General features: G+C 46.9%; 2 protein-coding genes across 3 annotated transcripts; one reads left to right on the top strand and one right to left on the bottom strand.

The window, feature by feature from the left end:
* The first annotated feature begins 368 nt into the window (after window positions 1-368).
* LOC143300254 (uncharacterized) lies at window positions 369-9284 on the top strand. Of its 2 annotated transcripts, XR_013057633.1 has the most exons (5): window positions 369-460; window positions 2932-3061; window positions 3455-3504; window positions 5187-8820; window positions 8934-9284. XR_013057633.1 is itself a non-coding variant. In XM_076613843.1 (4 exons), exons 1-4 carry the CDS (start codon window positions 373-375, stop codon window positions 5942-5944), a joined length of 1026 nt encoding a protein of 341 aa, XP_076469958.1. In that variant the 5' UTR covers window positions 369-372; the 3' UTR covers window positions 5945-9284. The 2 variants fall into 2 exon arrangements, 1 of the variants encoding a protein (XP_076469958.1); XM_076613843.1 differs by having other exon boundaries at window positions 5187-9284.
* Window positions 7716-24468, bottom strand: LOC143300830 (uncharacterized). Its single transcript, XM_076614761.1, has 5 exons — window positions 23222-24468; window positions 20558-22750; window positions 16972-17071; window positions 9062-9121; window positions 7716-7772 (listed from the first exon to the last, which is right to left on the bottom strand). The coding sequence occupies exons 1-5, from the start codon at window positions 24466-24468 to the stop codon at window positions 7716-7718; spliced, it is 3657 nt and encodes a 1218-aa protein (XP_076470876.1).
* Window positions 24469-25589: the final 1121 nt, after the last annotated feature.

Raw genomic sequence — 25589 nt, 5'->3', positions numbered from 1 at the left:
TGTGTGTGTAGTTGACCTGGTAGAATGGACATGATGGATGTACGAGTTCTGTTAAGATTTTCCTGCTGAGCCTTTGTTTTTTTCTGTTTATTTTTTTTCGTGTGTGCCTCTGTTTGTGTGTGTGTGTGTGTGTGTGTGTGTGTGTGCGTGCGTGCGTACGTGTGTGTGTGTGTACATCGTGGGAGCTGTCACATAGAGGTATGTGTGTGCGTGTGTGTGTTTGGGGTGTTTGTGGGTGTGAATGTATGTTGTGGGTATTGTGGGAGCTATAGAATATATGAATGTGTGTGTTTGTGTGTGCGTGCGTGCGTGTGTGTGTGTATGTATGTGTGTGTGTGTGTGTGTGTGTGTGCTTTGCCCGGCAGACTGGACATGGTGGACGTGCCGTCTCCCAAAGTGGTCACCTACCGTGTTGTCAAAGTCTGCTGCGAGGGGGACATTCAGTGCGAGCAGGCCCAAGGTTCGCATGTCTGTCCGTCTGTCTACCTGCACGTCTGGCTGTCCCTCCATCCGTCTGTCTGTATGTCTGTCCGTCTCTCCGTCTGTATGTCTGGCTGGCTGACTGTCCGCCCTTTCTTTGGTAGTGTGTTCATTTTTGTGTCTGTGTGTCTGTCCATTCGTCTATGTCTGTCCTTTGTTATTCTGTTCATCATTGCTGTCAGCTCATTGATGTATCTTTGTCCGTCCGTCTGTCTGTCCGCCCCTTCCGTCTTGTTCGCCTGTTCATTCTGTCTGTCTGTCTGTCTTTCATTCTTTCTGTCTGTGTTATTGTTATCCTCTTATGAAAATTCACTTCTAACGTGGTGCAAGGTTTCAGCACAGACAACATTTCTTCTTATATTTTTAGCGAGCGCGCGCACACGCACGCACACACACACACACACATATATATATGTACATACATACATACACACACACGCGCACGCTCACATGCACGCACACGGGCTCATGTTAGCACTCGCACCCACAAAAACACAGGAACGATGGAGGCAATAGGTGAGTGGATGAAACACATTGGTCAAGCTTGGGATGCAATACACACTTGAGACACACAGGAGAAAAAAAAGTAAGAAATCATCGAACCCGAAAAGGTGTAAAATGATACGTAAAGACAAGACAGAGAACTGTTCTGTGTGTGTGTGTGTGTGTGTGTGTGTGTGTGTGTGTGTGTACTAACACTAACCACTCCTGCTACTGCTGTTAAGCTTACTACTACTACTACTACTACTTCTGCTACAACTGCTGTTATTATTATTATCATGATCTGTCCAGCGTACCTACTGCTACTACTACTATTACTACTACTACAGATGTTGCTGTTGCTACCATCACTACTGCTACTGCTGTTGCTACTACTGCTGCTACCTCCACCACAACTACTATTACCACTCCTTCTACTACTACTGCTTCTGCCACTACTTCTGGCCCTACTTCTGCTACTACTACTACTACTGTTAATTGACCATACAACTACTACTACTGCTGTTGCTGTTGCTTCTAATTGACCCTAGTACTACTGCTGCTGCTGCTACTACTGCTACTACTACTGCTGCTGCTGCTGCTAATTGACCATGCTACTACTACTACTACTGCTGCTGCTGCTACTGCTACTGTTAATTGACCGTACTACCACTACTGCTGCTGCTGCTCCTAATTGACCATACTACTACTACTACTACTGCTGCTGCTGCTACTGTTAATTGACCACACTACTACTACAGATGCTGCTAATTGACCATACTACTACTACTACTACTACTGCTGCTGCTGCTGCTGCTGCTGCTGCTGCTACTGTTAATTGACCACACTACTACTACAGATGCTGCTAATTGACCATACTACTACTACTACTACTGCTGCTGCTGCTGCTGCTGCTACTGTTCATTGAACCTAATACTACTACTGCTGTTGCTACTACTACTGCTGCTGCTGCTGCTATTATTATTATTATCATGATCTGTTCAGCGGACCTGAAGGCGAGGAGGGAGGAAGCCGCAGAGGAGCAGTTGCTGGCCATAGTGCTGCAGTTAAACTTGCTACTACTACTACTGCTGCTACTACTACTACTACTACTACTACTACTACTACTGCTGCTGCTAGTATTATTATTATTGTTATCATCATGATCTGTTCAGCAGACCTAATGGCGAGGAGGGATGAGTCCGCGGACGGAGAAGCAGTTGCTGGCTATGGTGTAGCAGTTAGTTAAACTTGCCACTGCTCCTGCTATTACTACTATTACTACTACTGCTACTACTACTACTGCCGCTGCTAGTATTATTATTTTGTTATCATCATGATCTGTTCAGCGGACCTAATGGCGACGAGGGAGGAGGCCGCGGACGGAGAGGCAGTTGCTGGCTATGGTGTAGCAGTTAGTTAACACTCTCCATACGAACGGCGAAAGAGACGACGTTAACAGCGTTTCAGCCCAATTACCACCATCAAAATATTGCAAGCGGAAGGCTCTTATACTGAAGAGGTGAATGTTGACAAAGAATACCACAGTTCTGACGACGGAAGCTAAAGGTTGGGGGGTCATTCAGACACCCACTGGACATCCGAGGGGTCTGTGTAGAGGAGAAGAGAGGACTGGCCGTACTGAGTGAGTTAACTCTCTCCATACGAACGGCAAAAGGGACGACGTTAACAGCGTTTCACCCCAATTACCATCATCAAAATATTGCAAGCGGAAGGCTCTTATACTGAAGAGGTGAATGTTGACAAAGAATACCACAATTCTGACGACGGAAGCTAAAGGTTGGGTCATTCAGACACCTACTGGACATCCGAGGGGTCTGTGTAGAGGAGAAGAGAGGACTGGCCGTACTGAGTGTGTTAAACTTTCTACAACTACTATTACTACTACTACTGCTACTACTACTACTGCTGCTGCTAGTATTATTGCTATTATCATCATGATCTGTCCAGCGGACTTGAAGGCGAGGAGGGAGGAGGCGGCAGAGGAGCAGTTGCTGGCCATAGTGTTGGGGTCCTGTGCTGCCGTCATCATCATTGTCGCCATCATCGTCGGCCTCAGCCTGCGTCGGAGGAAGAAACGGTGAGAGGGTGGTGGTGGTGGTGGTGGTGGTGGTGGTGGTGACGTTTTGTTTGTGGAGCTGTTGATGGGTGCGGCTGTGTGGGTGGTGGTGTTTGTTCGTGAGTGTGTGTGTGTTGGGGGATGAGTGTGTGTGTGTGTGTGTGTGTGCGCGCGTGCGTGTACGTACATGTGCGTGCATATGTGTTTTTGGTGCGTGCGCGAGTGTGTGTGTGTGTGCGCGCGCGCGTGAGTGTGAGTGTCGATGGATAAATGTGCGTTCGCAGTGCTTGTCGACATAACCTTGTATACTTTCTTCTGACGAACATGCGCGCATTCATGTGTGGACGCGTGTTTTAGTTACCCTGTATTGTATTCTAATTACCCACTACTGACCGACACGTGCTCTGGTTACAGGTGCATGATGACGTGTGAGGAGAGAAAGCACGTGTACATCAGCACCGAAGGTAAACTCTCTGTCCTGTTTCATCAACCAGGTAGTGTTTAGCTACATACCTTCTGAACAGTATGGCTGTCTTCTCGCAACAGAAGGAAGAATATCTTCAAAAACATACATCCGTACAGTGCAGCTTAGTGCAAGATAGCATATAAATAATATGATTTTGTCATGGATTCATGCGTACACCTCATTATACACTCCCCACATAGTGCAAAGTCGTTGGAAATAAAGTAATATAATGTCAGACTGAACTTATGAAAAATGTTGTCGATAATTGACGTCATAACATAATGGTTATTGCATCGATTCCCAGCGATTGGGTTTGGGTGTTTTGATCTCCTAAATCAACATTTGTGAGAGATGCAAGTGCATGCAATCCGTGCGCACACAACGGATACCATTGTTACAATCCACATCAGGATTCCAAGAATAGTGGGAAACCCGAAATTTGTCAGCATGCACTTTCCCAGATAAGTATTATTATGAAAATGGAGGGTAAAGTTACGGCCATACGCCTGATAACCCAGCATGTGGCGGGGTAAATTTTAAAAAAAATAATAAAAAAAACCCAAAAAACCCCCACCTGTCATACACGTAAAATGTTACATATTTGTCGGAGTGTGTATGTGTGTGTGTGCCTGAAATCTGACTGAATGACACACGAAACGAATAATGAGCGCCCAGTGGCAGCCGTCAGTCGGCTCTACCCAGGTAGGTAGCCTGTTGTGCAAATGACTGTGTGTCTGTAAAGCGCTTAGAGCTTGGTCTCCGATCGAGGATAGGCGCTATATAAGTATCCGTATCAATTAATCAACAACAACAAAAAAAAGGAAATTTTTGCACAGGCAGGAATGTCAGACCCCTGCCGGAGTCCGCACTAGTTGGGTCACAGTTAAGTATGTGTAATTAAAAAGCATATTCATATCTGTAGCTGTAGCGAAGGCATCGTGACAGAATCGGTGAGGCGCTTGACTTGTGATCCAGTGTTCACCAGTGATCAGAGTTCGAGGCCCTGTTTCGGCATAATGCTGTGTCCATGGGACAGGCACCTTACTCCGAGTTTCCTCATTCCACCCAGGTGTGAATGGGTACCTGCTGACAACGGTTGGGGGGAGATTGAAACGGCGGAAGGAGAAGATTGCTCCTCCCCGCTTCCGACCCCCCACTGCCCCACCCCTCCAATTCTGAGCATCAAACACTAGATATGAATTCACCGCCTTGATGGCTGTCAAAGGCTTTAAGACTTTTAACTAAGATGTAGCGAAACGCATGATGGTCTGTTGTGCATGCCCTTCCATGTTAACTGCTGTGTAAACCGTGGCTAATGTTTTTCCTTTTGTGTGTAATCATATTATTGTTATTCAAATGCATATATTATCTGTTGTTCTCAGTCGCTTTCGTTGGGTTACGTTGCTGGTCAGGCATCTGCTTAGCAATTGCGGTGTAGCGTATATGGATTTGTCCGCGCAGTGACGCCTCCTTGAGGAACTGAACTGAACTGAAGTGTCCATCCGAGCCTTGTGGGGAGCCAGTGTAGCAGACAGTTTTACTTTGGTTGTCCATCTGAAATTTGTTTTGTCATGTACTTTAACATTTCAAAACTTTGCGTGCTTGTGTGTGTATGGTGCGCGTTTGTGTGTGTGTTTGTGTGTGTGTGTGTGTGTGTGTGTGTGTGTGTGTGTATTTCAGAGGAAGAAGAAACGTCGGAACTACAGACCCACACCAGGTACACCCCACACGGGGAACGGACAGCGGACAGCAAAGAGTGTGAGTCCCAGTACGCCGAAATCCACGAGTCCGGCCTGCCCAGATATGCCGACATCTTCAGAGAGGAGGGCAGCGCCGACCCCTTCCTGCAAGCAACAGCTCCCCCTATCAGCATGTACGAGGCACGTGCTGAAGGATTTCTGAATAATGGCAGAAGAGCAAAGCACGAGAGCGACAGCGGCCAGGTCAGCAGTGTTGTTGGCGACACGAAGAACCAGCAGGAGACTCAGCTCGTGTGCGGGCACTGTCCCCACAGCACGGTGACTCACAGCACCGCACACTGTGACCGCTGTCACGAACATCGCAGCAAGGATTCCTGTGACCAGGCCGTTCCGTCCGTGACGAAAGACGACCCTGCCGTGTTAACAGGGGCTCCCACATCCTCCCCACCCTCCCCACCCTGTGTCCCCCCTCACCCGCCCTCCCCACCCTGTGTTCCCCCTCCTCCCTCCTCCGCACCCTGTGTCCGCACCCTGCCTCCGCATCCTGCCTCTGCCTCCCACACTGAGGGCCCCGGGTCCTGTGATGACAGGTGCAAACCAGAACGGCCCCCACCGTTCTCCACGTGCCGTGACAGAGGCGGGGCGGTGCGGTACGAGACTCTCACAGCGCCAGGCTGCAAAGACAGCCACGAGTACCAGCGGCTGTCCACGCCTGCTGCTGAAGACGTACAGATGTGACGACAGGTGCCCGTGTTACAGATCATCACTTACATCAAAACAGGCGTGTTGCTGAACTCTACCGAAATAATTCCTGTGGCATTGCGTGGGGTCTGCTCTGATGGATGGCTTCATGGCGACCTGAGTCTGTGGGCAGAACGTCAAATGGACGATGACAACGTAATATCTATAATACAGCTATCAAGGAGCCATGGAAGACTAGGCAGCATAGGAAAAGGAAGAACGCACCAGAGAACACGAGCTGGCCGAGGATGCATGAAGACGACTGCAGGTCGGTGTTTTTCAAGACTCGGTGCCAGTGCCCTCCTCCAGGGACTCGGGTAGATTTTTGCACACAGCTGAAGAACCACTGGACACCGCCGGCGTGAATGGAATGGGTTGGCAGAAATTGTTTTCAGATGTCACACACACACATTATTTTTACAATGCTTCCGTTTATCTTTTGTGACAAATCAAAGTAAGCTGATCCGTAAGCCCTCTCATCCATCGGGCTCCTCTCTGAGGAAAAGAATTTGAAAACGTATGATGATGTTAACTGTAATCTGAAATATGCACCAGATTTTGCAGAGATTTTATCGGTTTTTTGTTTGTTTGTTTGTTGTTGTTTTTGGTGTGGTGGGGCGAGGGGGGCTTTTTTTCTTTTCTTTTTTTATAGTTTATTTCATTGTTTGTTGTTGTGTGAATATGAAACCGGATTTTACTGAACTAAGAAATGTTAAATATTCAGAACCAGACACACCCTTTCATGTTGTCGGTCCTTCATTGACGCACGTACTTCCCTGTGTAAGTTAAGTGTTCTCAAAGAAAGGGCTGTGGACATAGCTGCCGTACGTTGGTGGTGCACACGCTTGCTTTGAGCGTTGGACAGGCACTGTCCAGAGACGCGTTTCTAAATCGCAAGGACGTTTGCGTGCTAGTGGCGAGAGAGAGGGCGAGGGCGAGAGAGAGAACGTGTGGCGAGAGAGAGGGCGAGGGCGGGCGAGGGCGAGAGAGAGAGAGGACGAGGGCGAGGAGTTATTGCGCAACGAAATGAATGTGAGGCGGGAAGTAGATTTTATGCTTTTCTCGAGGCAAAGTTGCTCTGAAGGCCACCTAGCCTTGACTCGTGAGAACCAAGAAGCCACTTTTGAGGTGGAAAAAAGAAACGCACCTTCCTAGCGGGTCTGACGAGAACCTTGCCCAACTAGCTTTAGGAAACACGACTCGGGTTATGACTTCCAGCCCTGCCCAGCCCCCCTACCCCGCCACTGACTTAGTTAACTGTCTCAGTGTGTTGTCGTTCTTTGGGTGTCAGCGTTTTATTGGACATGTGGCCTCTCCCTCCTTCACGGCCTCCCAGGATGGTTATCCCCATCGGCCATAAAAAAGATAATTATAAAGGGGGTGGGGGGCATATATAGTACCTATAAAACCTCAGCATTACCCACTGAGCCACGATACGGCTCGATCGTATGACTGCGCAGTGTTATTCATCCCGAATACAGACAGACATCCGTTATTCTCTGAAGATAATGAAGTTACGTCCTGGATGGTGAGTGATGCAGTGGCTGGACAGGCCAGTACGGGAGTGACAATCTCTCCACACCCACATTGCACACATGCGAAGTCTGACGTTGGTCTGTCTGGCTTGGGTTACGCTGCTAGTCAGACATCTGCTTGACAGATGTGGTGTAGCGTATATGGATTTGACCGAACGCAGTGACGCCTCCTTGAGCTACTGATACTGATACTGTCTGGCTGGCTTTGAGCTTTTCTCCTTACTCTTTTTGCCTCATGAGCGCTGGGCAAGCGTCTTTTCGAACTGGGAAAGCCCTTTCTGCATCCAGAACTGCAGAATACACATGTTGAGCGATCCACTGTCCGACAGCGCATGGCAGAACCATGGTCCCGTTCTTTCTTCCCGTTATCCATCATCAGCACAATTCGCATGGTGGGCGACAAAGAAGCACACGACCAAGTGACCATAGTCAAGCGACACGCAATTTAACTGGTCATCGTAAGTCGCTGTCGGATGACAAATCAAGCAGGTTGGATCTCCGCGAGACATCAGATACTCTTGAGAACGGTGAAACGATTTTCTGTCGGTTACCCAGGGAACATAACTGTCACATGGGGTGGCTGTCTTAAGACAACTGTACAAAAATGGATCACCCCCTTTAGGATCGCGACAAAGTGGTATCTCTCAGAAAGAGAACTGCATTGTGAAAGAACCATGAACGAGCTCAGTCAGTAAATCCAATCAGTATAAAGCACAACTGCTGTATACCACGTGAAGGACTTGCTGCACACCTGAGCCGGCGATCCACGACTTGATACGATAGATCATACGACTGCGAAATTGACGGGTACCATAGTTAAATGGTCAGAGTGCTGGACTATCACCAGTTTCCTGAGCACGATCCTCGTCGCACCTGGCTGGTTAAGGGTGATTTTTTTTTCCAGTCTCCCAGGTCAACATATGTGCAGACTTGCTGTGCCTGAACCCTCCTCATGTGTATACGCACGCAGATCAAATGCGCTCGTTAAAGATCCTGTCATCCATGTCAGTGTTCGGTGGGTTATGGAAACAAGAACATACCCAGCATACACCCCCCTCAAACACCCCCCACCCCCCGGAAATGGCTGCCTGTATATGGTGGGCTAAATAAACAAAACGGTCCTGTTCGTAAAATATTACATGAGAGAGAGAGAGAGTGTGTGTGTTTGCGTGTGTGTGTGTGTGTGAAATCCGATAGAATGACGCAAGAAAAGAACTAAGGGCTCTCAGTCCACTCTACCCAGGTAGACTCTGTGTGTGTGTGTGTGTGTGTGTGTGTGTGAAATCCGATAGAATGACGCAAGAAAAGAACTAAGGGCTCTCAGTCCACTCTACCCAGGTAGACTGTGTGTGTGTGTGTGTGTGCGCGCGCGCGCGTGTGTGTGTGTGTGTGTGAAATCCGATAGAATGACGCAAGAAACGAACTAAGGGCTCTCAGTGCACTCTACCCAGGTAGACAGCCCATTGTTCAAATGACTCCGTTTTCGTAAAGCACTAGGAGCATGGCCTGTGACCGAGGATAGGCGCTTTATATAGGTATCCATAACATCATGATCGTCATCAGTGTGACTCGCACTGACTACAGGTGTCAGGTAGTAACCACCAGCCAAATGCTCCTTGCTGGATACAGCCTTTCCACTCTAATGAGCAAGAGTTGTGTACATGGTCAGTGTGTCCCAGTGTTTTAATGTTTTCATTGAGTAACGCAAAATGTGGAAGGCGATTTTTATCCTGCATGAAAAAGAAAATGCGGAAAATAGTTTATGTGTTGATAATTACAGTATCATTATATGTGTGTGTGTGCGTTCGTGCATGTGGGTGTGTGTGTGTGTGCGTGCGGGGGTGGGGGGGAGAGAGAGAGATTACAGCTAAAAATTATCTTGACAATAAACAGTTTTTGATCAAATGTATATGTGTTTGTTATTGTTTGTTTCAATTTACTGTTTGTGTATTTATGTTCCTGGTCTTCTCACTATGCCTTTATGTTGACCTATTTTCACATGTCTGATTTGTCACTGGATAATGAAAAGAGGAAAAAAACGGGTGTGTATATATCGGGTGTCACCAAAAAAGTGAACCGCTTTTTGACAAGTATTTTCTCAGTAACAGAGAAACCGAATTCATTGAACATTTTCACACAGTAACCTTAGGGTATCACCAACAAGTCTGCAAACTATCTAAACATTCGAACGCAAATTAAGCGAGTATTGTCAAATTCAAAACAGCATGTCAAAAAATCCAGTATCAGAGCTGTGCAATGTGATCTTCATCATGTTCATGCCAGCTGTCAGGTGTTGGCATCTGTCAATCAGTGTCAGTCTAAAAATAGCCTGACTGGGTGTCAAGTCTGTTGATTGTTTTATTGTCGTCTGTATCCAAAATCAGTTCTGTTCAAAGTTTCAGTCTGGAAGGATCAACCATGTGTTTGAGTGAAAGTGATAAGGTTACCATTGAAAACTGTTTCAAGGAGAAATAGAGGTTTCCTCTGATACTGGATTTTTTTACATGCTGTTTTGAATTTGACAATACTCGCATTATTTGCGTCCGAACTTTTCTATAGTTTGCAGACTTGTTGATGATACCCTGAGGTTATTGTGTGAAAATTTCCAATGAATTCGGTTTCTCTATCACTGAGAAAATACTTGTCAAAAAGCGGTTCACTTTTTGGGGGACAACCGATACATGCATGTTTACATATATATATATATATATGGATGTTTGATGGAGTTGGTGTAAAGCGTTTATGCATTATGCATTCTGTTCGGCGTGTGTACATGTATGTGTGTGTGTATGTGCGTTTTGTATGAGGGCGCGGCTTACATTTTACGATGAGCATCGCCATAAAAATTAACTGTTGAGTGCAGGGCAGTGTATGTGTGTGTGTGTGTGTGTGTGCGCGCGCGCGCGCGTGTGCGTGCGTGTGTATGTTTGTGGGGGACGGGGTGTGTGCCTGTGCGCGGGGATGGAGATACCGGATTTTCGTGAAAGAACGAAGTGGAAACGATTTGCCCGAGTAGAAGACAGTAGTATACTATACTATAGTATACTATACATTGCCCTTTTTACAGCTTGTAGAAATTAGGTCACGGTGTCCTGTGCAACGTTGCACTTGATATACTGTCAGGCAGAATAGAAGCAATGTGGGAACCACAAGCAATGAAGTGGAGGGATCGAGATAGAAAACTGTAAGTGACTCCCAAACAGGACTGCGTGGCTTCTCGATCGCTTATGTAAGGGCTGTCTCTCTCTCTCTCTCTCTCTCTCCTGATTCTGTACGTTGATTTATTTTTAGGGGCTTGTTCTTGTCATTATTCTCTCTCACACACACTTACATTGCCGTGAGTGCATACACGCATGTTAATATTAACACACACACACACTACAAACTCACGCAATGCACGCACGCACACACACACACACACACACACACACACAAATATCTGTATGTTCGTGTATATCGTCTCCTCAGCACACACACACACACACACACACACACCATCCCCACCCCCACTCTCTCCCCTCGTTCTCTTTCTGTTCCCAGTTCTGAAATCACTTCAAGGGTATTGACGTAATATTGAAGATATCTCTCTCTCTCTCTCTCTCGCTCTCTCTCTCACTACACACACACACACACACACACACACACACACACAATCTTCTTAGCGCCGCTCTTATTTAATCCGAGATAAGTGTCGTCGTTCTATCAAGTCTGATAACTGCACGTGACACAGCTGTCCTCTTATCTTTGTTGTTATTGTTGACGCTGTTTCTGAACAATGTCCAAGCTAAACATGTCAAGACTTGAACTCAGGCTTCTCCTCTCGCGTCGGTAAGAAAGGACCACAATGCAAACCATTCAATGCACACAGACACAGACACACACACACACACACACACACACACACACACACACATTGCAGTATTCCCTCCCATGAAAACCAACACACGAATGGACTATTGTTTGTTCGTGGATAATGGTCAACAATCATCTGCCAGCTGGACAAGTTACTCCACGCCCTCACCCCCTCCCCACTCCCCCTTCACGTCATGTCGCAGGAGCTTGCTCGGAAGTTTCAGGTATGAAGGGATGACGTGGTTCGCGTGCAATCCGTCCAATCGTGAAGCGTCACCCAGAGGACAGACAGACAGTTTAAAGCCAGTTGATCGGGGCTCCCCATTCTATTCCGCTAATGGTCTCCACTGAGCTCGCCCGGTTCATCGAGTCCGAAACATTCCTCTCCGCGGGAAGCAAGTGAGTTGGTGAGCAGAGTTGTCGTATGTGTGCGTTAGTGATTCTAAGTCCCGGGACCTGTTCATTCCATTCAGACCACAGCATTCAGATTTTCATATTTTATTTGACATCTACCAACTTGATGGAAATGACTTTATAACTTTCTTTCCGTACTTGAGTTTGGAGAATTTCATTCCAGTTTCCTGCAATGTACGGACAACTGTCGCTGAATTAGCCTCCGGAATTTGGGATTTTAAAAGAAGAATATATATCATCGCCATGTATGTAGGCCCAGTGTCTCTGTAAGCATGATGAAGCATTTTCATTGAGAATTTGAGAATCTCTGACTTGACGTGGTTCGCGTGCAATCCGTCCAATCGTGAAGCGTCACCCTGAGGACAGACAGACAGTTTAAAGCCAATTGATCGGGGCTCCCCATTCTATTCTGCTAATGGTCTCCACTGAGCTCGCCAGGTTCATCGTGTCCGAAACATTCCTCTCCGCGGGAAGCAAGTGAGTCGGTGAGTAGAGTTGTCGTATGTGTGCGTTAGTGATTCTAAGTCCCGGGACCTGTTCATTCCATTCAGACCACAGCATTCAGATTTTCATATTTTATTTGACATCTACCAACTTGATGGAAATGACTTTATAACTTTCTTTCCGTACTTGAGTTCGGAGAATTTCATTCCAGTTTCCTGCAATGTACGGACAACTGTCGCTGAATTAGCCTCCGGAATTTGGGATTTTAAAAGAAGAATATATATCATCGCCATGTATGTAGGCCCAGTGCCTCTAAGCATGATGAAGCATCTTCATTGAGAATTTGAGAATCTCTGACTTGTAAACTGTAGTCTATCTGCTGTTATATATACATCACTAAGTGATGTAAGTTAAGAGAATTTCGATCACCATATGTGCAAAGATTCTTCAAAATTGAGCCGGTCACCATTTCACCTTCTGGTGTGTAGCTACAAGGACAATACCTCACAAAATATCTATATGAACGGTCTGTAGAGGAGGGAGAAAACTTTTTATTAAAACGAGTTAGTGGAAGATGAAGACTGATGTGAAATGTGTAAGTTTACAGGCTAGACTATTTAGTGTGTTTTTGTGGGGTGATTTGTTTGTTCGTTTTTTTACAGTGATATGAGGTTTGAAGGTGTTAACATACAATGAAGATATGGAGTAGTTCTTGAGTAAAAGAAAACCTTGCCTTCCACTGACCTGCACTATTGTAGTAGGGTACCACTTTTCTGTCATTTCACATTATTAGGACACATTTTCCCAAGAAGCGGTCATCACCACTGAGTAGGGCCAACTTTTTTTTCATCTCCCTCTCCCCTCCCCTTGCCCCATTGTTTAATTGGTCAAAAAGAAAGTTTCTAAACTATTTCAACTCTCCTTTTTTCTCTCTCTCACTCGTGTGCAATTCTGTGTCTGAGTGTTACCTTAACCATGAACAACTGCTTTGCGGTTTTGTTGTTGTCAGTAGGACCAACTATGTTATTCTGCCAATGTATGTGATTTTGTTTGCCTGTAATAATGGATTTCTGTTCTGTAGATTTTTGCAAAGTATACACAACTTTCTTGCTGCCGAGGATTATTTTATGCGCGCTGAGTTCATTGTTTTTCACAACATGAGTTTGTTTCATCACAAGTGCAAAAAGCATTTTGACAGTGTCATCTTTCCAGGCTAGTCGATGAGTGCTTTGACCCAAACTGGGACATGCGGGCAAAGTGCGAGTTGTAGTTTGCAAACAAGAAACGATATGGCTGAGTGCCATGTAAAGTGCCTTGGATAACTCCGGGCATATAGTTGATAACAAAGGATGCATGCTTCCCGAGACACTCAGATCAATACAACCTTTGAAATGGAACAGTCAAACTCGAAAAGGAACAGGGGGAAAACTATCGACAACATCTGCAACACTAACAGGTTACCAGCTTTGTGAGGGCTGACTCGACGGTTTAAGAGATTTATCTTCTGCTATCAGGTTAGGGGGGCGAGGGCGGGGGGGAATCAAACCACAGCTGAGTCTGTAAATAATCAACACTTGGCTGATGCTTTGATAAACAGAGCACTGCTGTCTAATTGTCTCCACATAAACAGAGCAGCACAAGGTGTTTGTCTTCAGATAGCTGAGTAATCGAAACCAGCTGTGCAATAACATCTAGAACGATCCTGATGACGAAGAAGAGACAGTAACGCACAGCGGTGCTTAGCTGTGTTTAAAAGTTCTTTCTCACATTTATACACGTTTTGGGATCGTCAATTAATTCTTTTTAGTGCATGAATTTAATAATACAGCCACAAACTCCACTCAACGAATAAACGCATTTTCTTCTTCTTCTTTGTTCGTGGGCTGCAACTCCCACGTTCACTCGTATGTACACGAGTGTATGACTGTTTTTACCCCCCCCCCCCCCACACACACACACACACCCGCCCCACCATGTAGGCAGCCATACTCCGTTTTCTTGGGCAAACACATTTTAAATTTGCTTCATCTCCGAGTCGCGTACACCACTATCATCTGACTTAGTTGTGTATCTAGGTACTAATTTACTTTATAATGTACAATTGGTCATAAATATGAAATACTTTAAATCCGTAATTTCAGTCCGTTCTCCAAAAGATACAATTTGCACAGTTAAATCATTAGAAATATGTATTCTTCATAAACAACAAAATCAAGCCAGTGTCCCACATCACAAGCCTGAACGTTTCTGTGGGTGATGCAGGATATGCAGAAAGAGAAATTAGAATAAATCCAGACCTTAATGTCTTTGTTTTCCAAATGAGAGGAAAATAATAATCAAAATATGCTCAGCTGAAATGTGCAGACAAGTAATTCTCTGCATACAGCACTCTCCACTCGTACTTCTGTTCTGAGTCTAGTTTTAAAAAGTCTTCACCGGGAAGAATTATTTTCTCCTTTCATATCATACATCTCATATGTTTGCACATGATACCAGTTCTTTTGCTCATTGCAGCATGATGTCACGTGTTATCTCATAACCCTCTTTGTCTGTGGGTATTTTTCACACACACACACACACACACACGAACACACACATACACACACGAACACACACACACACACACACACACACACAGAAAGAGAGAGAGAGAATCCCAGTAATCTTCAGCTGTTTGCCAGTACTACCACTAACCAGCTGAACTGGAGTGGTGATACAGCTGTGTGTTCTCAACAACTCGTCGATACCGACATATCTTCGGTTCAGACTGTGGAAACAGAGACGGACAGAAAGCATTTGGGATGAAAAGCAGGACGGAGTAACTGGGGGAACGCCCAGGGGAGAAAGAGGGGGGCATTCTCATTAAAAAAAATTCCCAGTACGAATTGGAACAGCAAACACATTGCCACTTGGTGTACACAACCTAAGGCGGTAATTCCCACTACCTTGCCAGTGTTCGAAAAGAAAGAGACGAAACAGAAAACGGAGAGAGACAGCTGGACTTGACTTGGGTCTGTGATAAAATAGAATGGCTCAGCTTTTGAACAGTGTTACGGTCTCTGTACACACACACACACACACACACACACACACACACACACCTCCCTCATTACACCTTTCCGTCTCTGTTTCCCTGGAAGAAATCTGTGCGAAGAATGAAGTCGTTCGTGAAGACATTGCGGGGAGGGGTGGGGGGGATGGAGCTAGATTGGCCCATTGAAGGCAAGGGGATTAGTGTAACTCTCTCACTGTCCCAGAGAGTGTCCATGGTAACAAACAAGAGACATACTAAGTACTTCACAAGTCCTTGGGAAACCAAAGCACACTGTTAATGCCAAGCTGCTGAGACTTGACAGTGAGCTGTGTGTGTGTTTGGAGGGGGGAGCGGTGTGGGAGATGGAGAAGCCTGTGCCGGTGGGGGGCATGGGGTGAGAGCCTGGGGCCATGAATGACTTGTTCCTCGCTCTTCGGACATTTTCTTCACACCTGAGACCACTTGTTGGCGTATTGAATGGCACACATCCCAATGAATGTCACAGCGGGTCCACGTCAACAGTGGGAGGGGTGGGTTGTGGGGTTGGGGGGTGGGGAGGGGCGAGAGAGGCAAGGTTTGAGGCATTATTGTCATCAGCGTGAGAAGGATGTGCGTGGAAGAGCAGGCCCTTTTCTCCTATTTTCGTTTCGCCTACTCTATGTTCGTGTCACCACCTTCAATGCCACAGCCGTCGCGAGAGATTGAAATCTGTGCCCGGTTTCGCCTATACCCTCCTTCCGTTTCGCTTATTCAGCCCGCGAAGCTTCTCTCTCTCTCTCTCTCTGTTCATCTCTCTCTCTCTCTCTCTCTCTCTCTCTCTGTGTGTCACACACACACACACACACACACAGAGCAAATGAGCACATCGGCGAACTGGGAAGGAGCAGATTGGGATAGCCAATAAAATGTTAGTCGAATCAGGATGACACGCGTGTGTAATGTGTTGTGGAGGCACCGAGGTGTGGTAGTGTTGTGTCGATTGAGGGAAACCGTCGGTGTCATGAACTACATGTCTGTCAGGTAACTGACAGTCACGCCAATGATATCTGCTGAAATCCTATGATCACTGATCGTTTGTGGCTGCCAGAGACAATCCAGAAAGCTAAGAGAAAAAAAAGAAAGAAAAAAGAGAATAATATACAACTCTGTATACAACCGCATATATAGGTATATATGACTAAAACCATATCCATCTATCTACACACATATACACGCGCGCGCTATACAAAAACGGGTTATAAATGGAAAGGATATACACAATGAAACAAAGACATACAAAGAAAGGGTGAGGGAAGTCTCCAATGTACTGACACTTTAACGACCAAAGCTTGAAGCCACAATGATCCATTCACAGACCATAGGATCCCGATGACTTCAGGTAACGAGAGGAAATCAATAATTTCAGACTATTCAGAAAGAAGTAAGATTCCTTTCTTGTTTCTCCACTTCAGCAGATCCAAACCTACAAAATAAAGACGGATTAAAGAAATGAGTTATGAAGAATTCGACCGCATTAAACAAATGCTTTTAAAAATCCTAGAATGTGTATAATTGCTTTCGTCTGTGATGGTAAGTCTATATGTAGTCAGTGCCAGGTTTAAAAAGAAACGATATATATGGTACTTGACTTTCATCACTTGTGACTGAAAAACAATCTATTTTGACAAAGTTCTTGGAGTTACTGAAATGATTCCGACATGGTATGCGAAGCTGACAAGCACAACTGGAACATCTCTCGTTTTTACATTGACGGGTAACGGGTACCGGGCTACCCGCAGGCCATGAGAGTGCTCCACTGTGGGAGCGTTCAAATGAGGGTGGTCCACGGCCAGGGTGTGAACAGGGCTTCGAAACGAGACGGAAAGTCTGGTGTCCACTATCAACAGTCTGCGAGGCAACAAAACGGCCTAGTTTCCTTGCAGCTGTTTGCAGGTGCTTGTTAATTATGTTTACACCGCTTAGTTCGCGTTAGTGGCCATCATGAATGACCCCTCTTTTTCACGGCCCACTTCCTTCTCTGATTGCTACTTCATCGCACCCACCCACTACAGGCCGGGTGGAGTAGGGGGGGGGGATGACGCAAGGGAGAAGGAATAGGAGTGAAGGGTCGTCTTGACAATGGTGTTACCGCCTGTGGCGGGGGCCCGTCTTGACTTCACAATGGTGTTACCGCCTGAGGCGGGGGCTCGTCTTGACTTTACAATGCTGTAACAGTTAAACGCGACCAGTCACAAACCCTCTCTACTGGGTGCTCTCTTTCTGTCTCATTCTCTCTCTGTCTCTACACAGCCGACGGCTAGGGTCTCTGTTTTCGCAATGGCATAACAGTGCCGGTCACGTGACCAGACACAGGGTCCTATAAAACTCAGTTCTACCAGCTCTCACAACCAGTTTGACTTTCAGTCAGTGAACTGTTAGCTGCTCTGTCTGCCCGAGTAGGTTCCCGCGGAACATTTACTGCATCAGCTTCATCAACGTGACCATCAGTCCAATAGAACTCTCACAACCAGTTCGAGTCAGTGTACTGTTTGCTGCTGTCTCTGTGCGAGTAGGTTGAAAATTTACTGCATCAACTTCATCAACGTGACCATCACTCCAATAGAACTCTCACAACCAGTTCGAGTCAGTGTACTGTTTGCTGATCTGTCTGTGCGAGTACTGAGGTTGAAAATTTACTGCATCAACTTCATCAACAATCAAAATGGCAAGGTAAGAATCCTAATCGTTGTTTTAAGTCTGTTCCAAATTGTTGTGTAGTCAGTTCATTTCCATAATCATTTTTCATCGACTGAGAATTCATCAGTCAATTTATTTCGTATACATTTAAGCAAAGAGATATTGAAAGAGATGACTTCGACTGATAAAAATATCTATCTTGCCTTCCTCTCTTAAAATTGGAGATTCAGATGTAGACTTTGTATCTTCAGTGAAAAAATCTGGGTGTAACGTTTGATTCAAACCTCACAATGAAGAAACACGTAAACAGTCCCTGCAAGACTGCATACTTTCAAATTCGAAAGATCAGTTCCATCCAACAACTCCTTACTCAAGCAACACAAACTCTGGTGTGCTCTCTTGTCTTGTCCAGACTAGATTACTGTAACTCACTCCTCACTGGTTGTCCTAGATACTTAATACAAAAACTCCAGAAAGTTCAAAACGCAGGAGCAAGATTAATCTTTAGAACCAAAAAGACTGACAATATGACTCATCTTCTGCGTTCTATACACTGGTTACCAATTTCTGCCCGCATTCAGTACAAAGTTGCAATTCTCACCTTCAACTCCATTTTGGGTGCTGCTCCAAACACAGTATGAGAGAATTGATTCAAACCTACACACCCCATCGACAACTCGGATCATCTTCCGATTCACGGCGGCTACTTGCTCCCCGTGTTAAAACCCAATCCTTTGGTGATTCTTCCATTTCTTATTCAGCTCCGTATGTCTGGAACAGTTTACCTCACGATCTTCGCCACTCTCCTTCATTTCAATCTTTCAAAACGGGTCTAAAAACACATCTTTTTGAAAACGTCTATCCATAGACCTTTCATACCTTTTCAGTTATAAGCCATGCAAACTCTCTCTTTCGTTTGTGTGTGTGTGTGTGTGTGTGTGTGTGTTTTTGTGTGTGTGGGTGTGTGTAATTATGTAATACGCGTAGTCTCCGAATCTGTTTTATATTATTGTGTGCTAAATCATTATTTTTCTTCTTCTTTCTTTTGTGAGTTTGTCACGACCCCCCTAGGGAAGAGGTCGAGAACTATTTTAAAACCTAACGCCCAACCCAATTCACCCGACAACACAAACACAGAATACAGATATTTCTCGTCCACACAAAATTTATTCTCTTCCGCTCTGTCTATCCCACTCACGCAACCTTACTCACACAGCCTATACTTGCAATAAAACAACAACAAAACAACCATATACTATAACTTCAACAACAAAAAACGAACAGAAGTCGTATACAAAACTACGGATTCTCCCAAATGTAATCGAAAGCAATTTTCCACACACACACTCAAGGAGAAGCAAATCACCCCAAAAACCAGGACTGGTACACAGATGCTTTAGTCTTTGGCGGGTTCAGGAAGTTTTCCTCTTAAGAGGAAAACAACAACAAAAACAAAAAAAACTGACACACGGCCCAGACAAACTTCGGCGGGTTCGACCCAAGGCACAAGCCCCCGGTCAAAAGGCCTAGGTGCCAGGACTCGGCATACAATGCCAAGCAATGGACCAGGCTGCAAGTCAAAAGGCCCGGAACACAGGACAGCAGTCACAGGGCAGGAAGGGGCGAAGACCCAGGACAGCAGTCACAGGGCAGGAGGGGACGAACACCCAGGACACCAGTCACAGGGCAGAAAGGGGCGAAGACCCAGGACAGCAGTCACAGGGCAGGAGAGGACGAACACCCAGGACACCAGTCCCAGGGCAGGAAGGGGCGAAGATCTGGGTCACCAGACGAAAGGCCCGGGACACACAGCACACAGCGAGAGCTGCCACAGGTGGCGTACACTAACGACCACCACAAAGACACGACGACGACGACGAAGACAGACGAAGAAACACCGAAGTGGCTCCCATGGAGGACAGCCGGTCCTCACTTCGTATGGTGCCTAGATGTCGGGGTAGCTACCCCACCAACAACAGGAACGACCCGTACACTACGGCAGTCGGGCTGCAAAAGCCCCGAATATTGTTGCTGCCCAACAATATTTCATATTCGCTCAGGTGAGCGAGTAATATGCATGCACGTGGTTCGTGCGCAAATCAAGACTTCTACCCGAACTGAAGGATGGGAGAAGGAGGGAAAGTGAAAGAAGAGGGGGGAGAAAAACGAAGACGGGCCACACGCCCTAACTGTCGTCACAAGTTGTGACAATACCCCCCATTCAAGTTCAAACTTCACGTTTGGAACTTAAACACACCGTCACAACGACTGACGGACAGACAGACACACGTGACAACTCTCGCCCTGCCCTTCCGCATTCCCGAACGTCTATTAGTGGTCAAGGACAGTTACCAAAACAAAACAGTTTGTCCAGACCAACGAAACAAAAGAGAAATTTATACGAAAGCTATCTTAACTTTACAGCTAGTAAGGATACGCGGAAGCGTGTGCTTCCTAATTTAAGAGTAGAATATAGAGGTATGTGCAGAAGTCAAATGGGACTGCGCATACTCCTTTGATTAACACTGCCGAAATCACTTTTCGGGAAATGCCGATTCTTGCTCCGGCAGACGACTGAGATAGTCGGCTCCAACATTTTCTTTTCCAGGGATAGCTTGCACTGTGAAAGAGAAAGGCTGGAGCTGCAGCGCCCACCGTGTCAGTCTGCCGCTGACCGTTCTTGCTCTATCCAGGTATTGCAGAGGGGCATGATCGGTCTGGACGACGAATGGTTTGCCGTACAGGTATGGCTCGAACTTTTGTATGCCCCACACGAGCGCCAAGCATTCTCTCTCGATCGTGGGATAGTTCCTCTCGGCAGCATTAAGCTTTTTGCTGGCACACGCCACTGGCTGTGGGCCCATCCCGTGATCTTGGAGCAGTAGGGCCCCCAGTCCCACTGCTGAGGCATCTGTTCTCAGCACAAAGGGCTTGGACAGGTCTGGTAGGAGACAGACGGGCCGACTACAGAGAACTTGTTTTAGCTGCAGAAAAGCCCTCTCACAGCTCTCATCCCACTTCACGTGGGCAGGCTCCTTGCCCTTCGTTCTGTCCGTTAACGGCAGGGCAATCTCTGCGAATTGTGGGACAAATCGTCTATAGTAGCCCACCAGGCCAAGGAAGCCTCTGAGCTGACGCTTAGTTTGTGGACGTGGAGCGTTATGAATTTTCTCCATTTTTTCATCGTCCGGCCATATCTTGCTGTCGCCAACGTGGTGACCAAGATAGTCCAGTTCCTTGTGTCCGAGATAGCACTTGGCTGGCCGAGCAGTGAGGCTGCACTCACGCAGGCGGTGAAACACTGCACGCAGGAGTGGCAAGTGACTGGCCTCGTCGACAGAGGCGATGATCATGTCATCCATGAAGTTGTCCACCTCTGGCAGGCCCAGAGGTAGAATCAACTTCCTCATCATGCGGGAAAACACTGCACCCGCTGTTTTCAGCCCAAATGGCATCACGCGCCACTGGAAGTGACCTTGTGGGGTTGAGAATGCGGTCTTCGGACGGTCGGCTTCCTCCATTGGGATTTGCCAATAGCCTTTGGATAAGTCCAATTTGGAAAATACCCTTTTCCCGGCTAACTTGGCGAACAATGCCTCCACGTCTGGCATGGGTTCCGCGTCAAACGTGGTCACCTTGTTGACACGACGGAAGTCAACACAAAACCTCACTTTGCCATCCCTTTTCTTTACGAGTACAATTGGGGAAGAGTAAGGAGATGAGGAAGGTTCGATCACTCCCATCTTCAACATCTGATCGACTTCCCCTTGGATCACCTCACGCTGAGAGTATGGCAGTGGGTACTGTTTGGTTCTGAGGGGTGTGTCAGAATTCAGTTGGAGTGAACAAGTCTCCAAGTTTGTACGACCTGGCAGATCGGTGAGTACGTCTCCAAACTCTCTCACAAGCTTGAGGACAGCCTCTTTCAGTGAAGGATTGGTTGGGTCAACCACAACATCCTCAGGCCCCTCGGACGCCTCGAGGGGTATAAGAGGGATATCTCGCTCCACAGTACGAGTCTCCTCCCAGATCTCACCGTCATCGACCACTGCTATAGCTAGAGACATCTGGGGAATGCGTTCAACATACTGTTTTAGTAGGTTGGCATGATACAGTTTTTCTTTGGTACCAACCCGAACACAGTAGTCAGCCAGTCCTACACGTCGCAGGACAGTGTATGGACCTTGCCATTCCAACTCTAGTTTGTTGTGTTTGGAAGGACGGAGGAGCAGAACCCTGCTACCCTCAGCGAACTCTCGTCGCTTGGCCTTGGCATCAAAGTGCCTCTTGTATCTTCTGGCAGCCTTTTCGAGATTCTGCTGCGCCAGAGTGCATGACTCAGCTATCTTGTTACGCAGATCGACCACGTATTCAGCTGCTGTCTGAACCTCCGACCTCTCGGGATGAAGCCAGTGTTCCCTGAGGATTTGCATGGGACCGCGAACAGTCCTGCCATAGAGCAGCTCAAAGGGAGAGTAGCCCGTGCTCTCCTGTGGGACTTCCCTGTATGCGAATAATAAAGCCGGGATCCATCTATCCCAGGCTCGCGGCCTTTCGTGTGACAGTCTGCGCAACATGGTTTTCAATGTCGCGTTGAAGCGCTCGACAAGGCCATTACACTGGGCATGGTAAGGAGTGGTGGTCAGGCCTCGGACAGACAGAAGGCGATAGACTTCTTGCATCACCTGACTGGTGAACTGTGTCCCTCGGTCAGTAAGGACCTCGGAAGGAATACCCGTGCGAGTCCACATGTTGAAGAGAGCCTCTGCCACAGACTCAGATGTAATATCTTTGAGCGGAACAGCCTCTGGGTATCTGGTCGCATAATCGACCATGGTCAGAATGTATCTGCAACCAGACTCGGAAGCAGGAGCTATTGGACCAACAATGTCTACTGCCACTCGGCTGAAGGGTTCAGTCATCAGAGGCATTTTAACCAAAGGCACTCTGGGAACCCGCCCTTTTGGTACAGTTTTTTGGCACCTGTCGCAGGAAAGAACGAAACGTTTGATGTCCCCGCACATACCTGGCCAATAGAAATGAGGAAATATTCTCTGTTGCGTCCGCCTAAACCCCAAATGACCAGACATTGGAGCCTCATGGCCCAGGCGTAGCACTGTGGAACGCAAAGGCCTCGGTACACAGATCTGGGTCGCCTGGCCTCTGTGATCTTTAAACTGCCGCATCAACACCCCATGCTTTTTAAAATAAGAGACCTCGCCTGAAGGGGTCTTCTGTAAAAGGCCTGAACCAGCCCTATCACGTGCCTGACGAAAATCAGGATCGTCATTTTGCTGGTGCTGTAAGTCTTCCCGTGACACATGGATCTGAATATCCTTGACGGGCAGGGGAGGCAAGGGTTTGGTATTTGCTGCAGCCTGGGCTCTTGTTTGAACGGCGCCCACAAGGCTGGGATCAGCATAGACGGGCACGACCATTGAAGAGCCGTCCCCTCTCCAGGCACAATTCCCAATGAGAACTTCAACAGGAGACTCCATGACAGCCACGTCCAAAACACCCTGTATGAACGGGGACTGAAAGTCCACCCTGGCGATGGGCAGAACTGAGGAGCACCTTGACTCTGCCAACACCACACGAACTGTGGCCCCAGTAAAACAGTCGGGTCTTACGAGTCGCCTGGCTACAACAATCAACTGGGCTCCCGTGTCGCGTAAAGCTTGCACTGTGTGGCCATTGACAGAAACCTCGCAGCGAGGCGAGTACTGTTTAGAAGCACAAGACGTGCAAAGCGTCGGGGTCATTGCATTAACACCCTGTGCAGGTGAGACATGAGCAATGAGTGAGACCCTCTTGGGTTGCCGGCACTCTTTGGCCAAGTGACCTGGCTTCCCGCAGTTGAAGCAGGCAGGTATTCTTGTAAAGTCTCTTCCCTTTTCGTTGTTTGGAGCTGAATCCCCTGACCCATGTGGAGGTCCTTTTTTCTCCGCGCCCAGATTGAAACTGCGGTCGGAAACCCTACTACTTTTTTTGGAAACTCGAAATTCAGCTTCCGCCATGCGACCTGCTCTCCGAGCATTGACAATTTTAGTAGTGATATGGGCAACGTCCTCAACTCTATTGGGTTCCTCACGCCGAACTTCAGTGACGAGATCGGGATTGAGTGTGGTCAAGAACTGCTCCTGAAGGACCAGATCTTTAATGTCCTCTGCATCAGATTCATCCCGTCCAGCGGCCACACACCACCGGGAGAAACAAACCTTCAGCCTGCCCAGAAACTGATCAAACGTCTCTTCCGCTAATTTCCGCATTGAACGGAACCGTTTGCGGTAGGAATCTGCATCCAGGCGGAATTCATGAAGCAGAGCTGCTTTTAAGATGTCATAATCGTGTAGTTGTTCTGGTTGTAACCGTAGGCAGGCATCTCTCGCCCGACCCTGCAAAAGGGCCACCAGGCGGGCTGCCCAGGAGCTACGCTTCCACTTATTTAATCCCGCCACTCTCTCAAAGTGGTTAAGGAAGCTATCGAAATCGTCTTTCTCATCATACGGCACAAGCGGAAACTGATGAGCCGTGTGAGCTTCTAGCTCTTCCTGGCGCAGTTCCATTTTCCTCTCGAATCTACGTCTTTCCTCCTCATCTTTTTTCTTCCTATACTCTTCTTCTTTTCTATCCTTCCATTGTCTGTACTTTCTCTCTTCATCCCTAGCCTGACGCTCTTCCTCCCTAGCCTGACGCTCTTCCTCCCTGGCTACTGCATCAACCACAAACCGGGCCAACGCCTCTCCAGACAAACCTAAGTCAGTGCCCAACACCCTGAACTTTGAGTACATGTCCCGAGAAGGTACGGAATTAGACTCATTCTTCAAGCCTTCATCGAAAGCACCTTCAGGATTAGCCTCCTTCAGGTGGCCCTGAATCCATCCGGACAATTCAGTCTTTTTTTCAGCACTCAGAGAAGGTGTACTGCCTTCTGCCCTGACCCCCCGTGACCCCGAACTAGGAGTAGAGGCCGCAGAAGTTTTTCGTGTTACAGGCATGTTTTCTTAATTCACAATGTGCAACAACTACACGAAACTTGAATTAAGATTAAGTCTCTAAGTCACTAACTCTAGGTCCCCACTTCACTCAACCGTCCAACAGTAAGAACCTAACAATCTAACAACCTTAATCACCCCCACAAAAGCTAACCAAAACGAAATGCCTGCAACATAAAACGTAGACGAACAAGACGATCACACCCTACCCCCCAACCCGTGTTACATTCCCTAGAACTTGTTACCCCGCATCTCCACCATTGTCACGACCCCCCTAGGGAAGAGGTCGAGAACTATTTTAAAACCTAACGCCCAACCCAATTCACCCGACAACACAAACACAGAATACAGATATTTCTCGTCCACACAAAATTTATTCTCTTCCGCTCTGTCTATCCCACTCACGCAACCTTACTCACACAGCCTATACTTGCAATAAAACAACAACAAAACAACCATATACTATAACTTCAACAACAAAAAACGAACAGAAGTCGTATACAAAACTACGGATTCTCCCAAATGTAATCGAAAGCAATTTTCCACACACACACTCAAGGAGAAGCAAATCACCCCAAAAACCAGGACTGGTACACAGATGCTTTAGTCTTTGGCGGGTTCAGGAAGTTTTCCTCTTAAGAGGAAAACAACAACAAAAACAAAAAAAACTGACACACGGCCCAGACAAACTT

Source organism: Babylonia areolata, chromosome 26 (assembly GCF_041734735.1).
Source record: "Babylonia areolata isolate BAREFJ2019XMU chromosome 26, ASM4173473v1, whole genome shotgun sequence".
NCBI lineage: Eukaryota > Metazoa > Mollusca > Gastropoda > Neogastropoda > Buccinidae > Babylonia > Babylonia areolata.
This window is presented reverse-complemented; position numbering and strand designations above follow the sequence as displayed.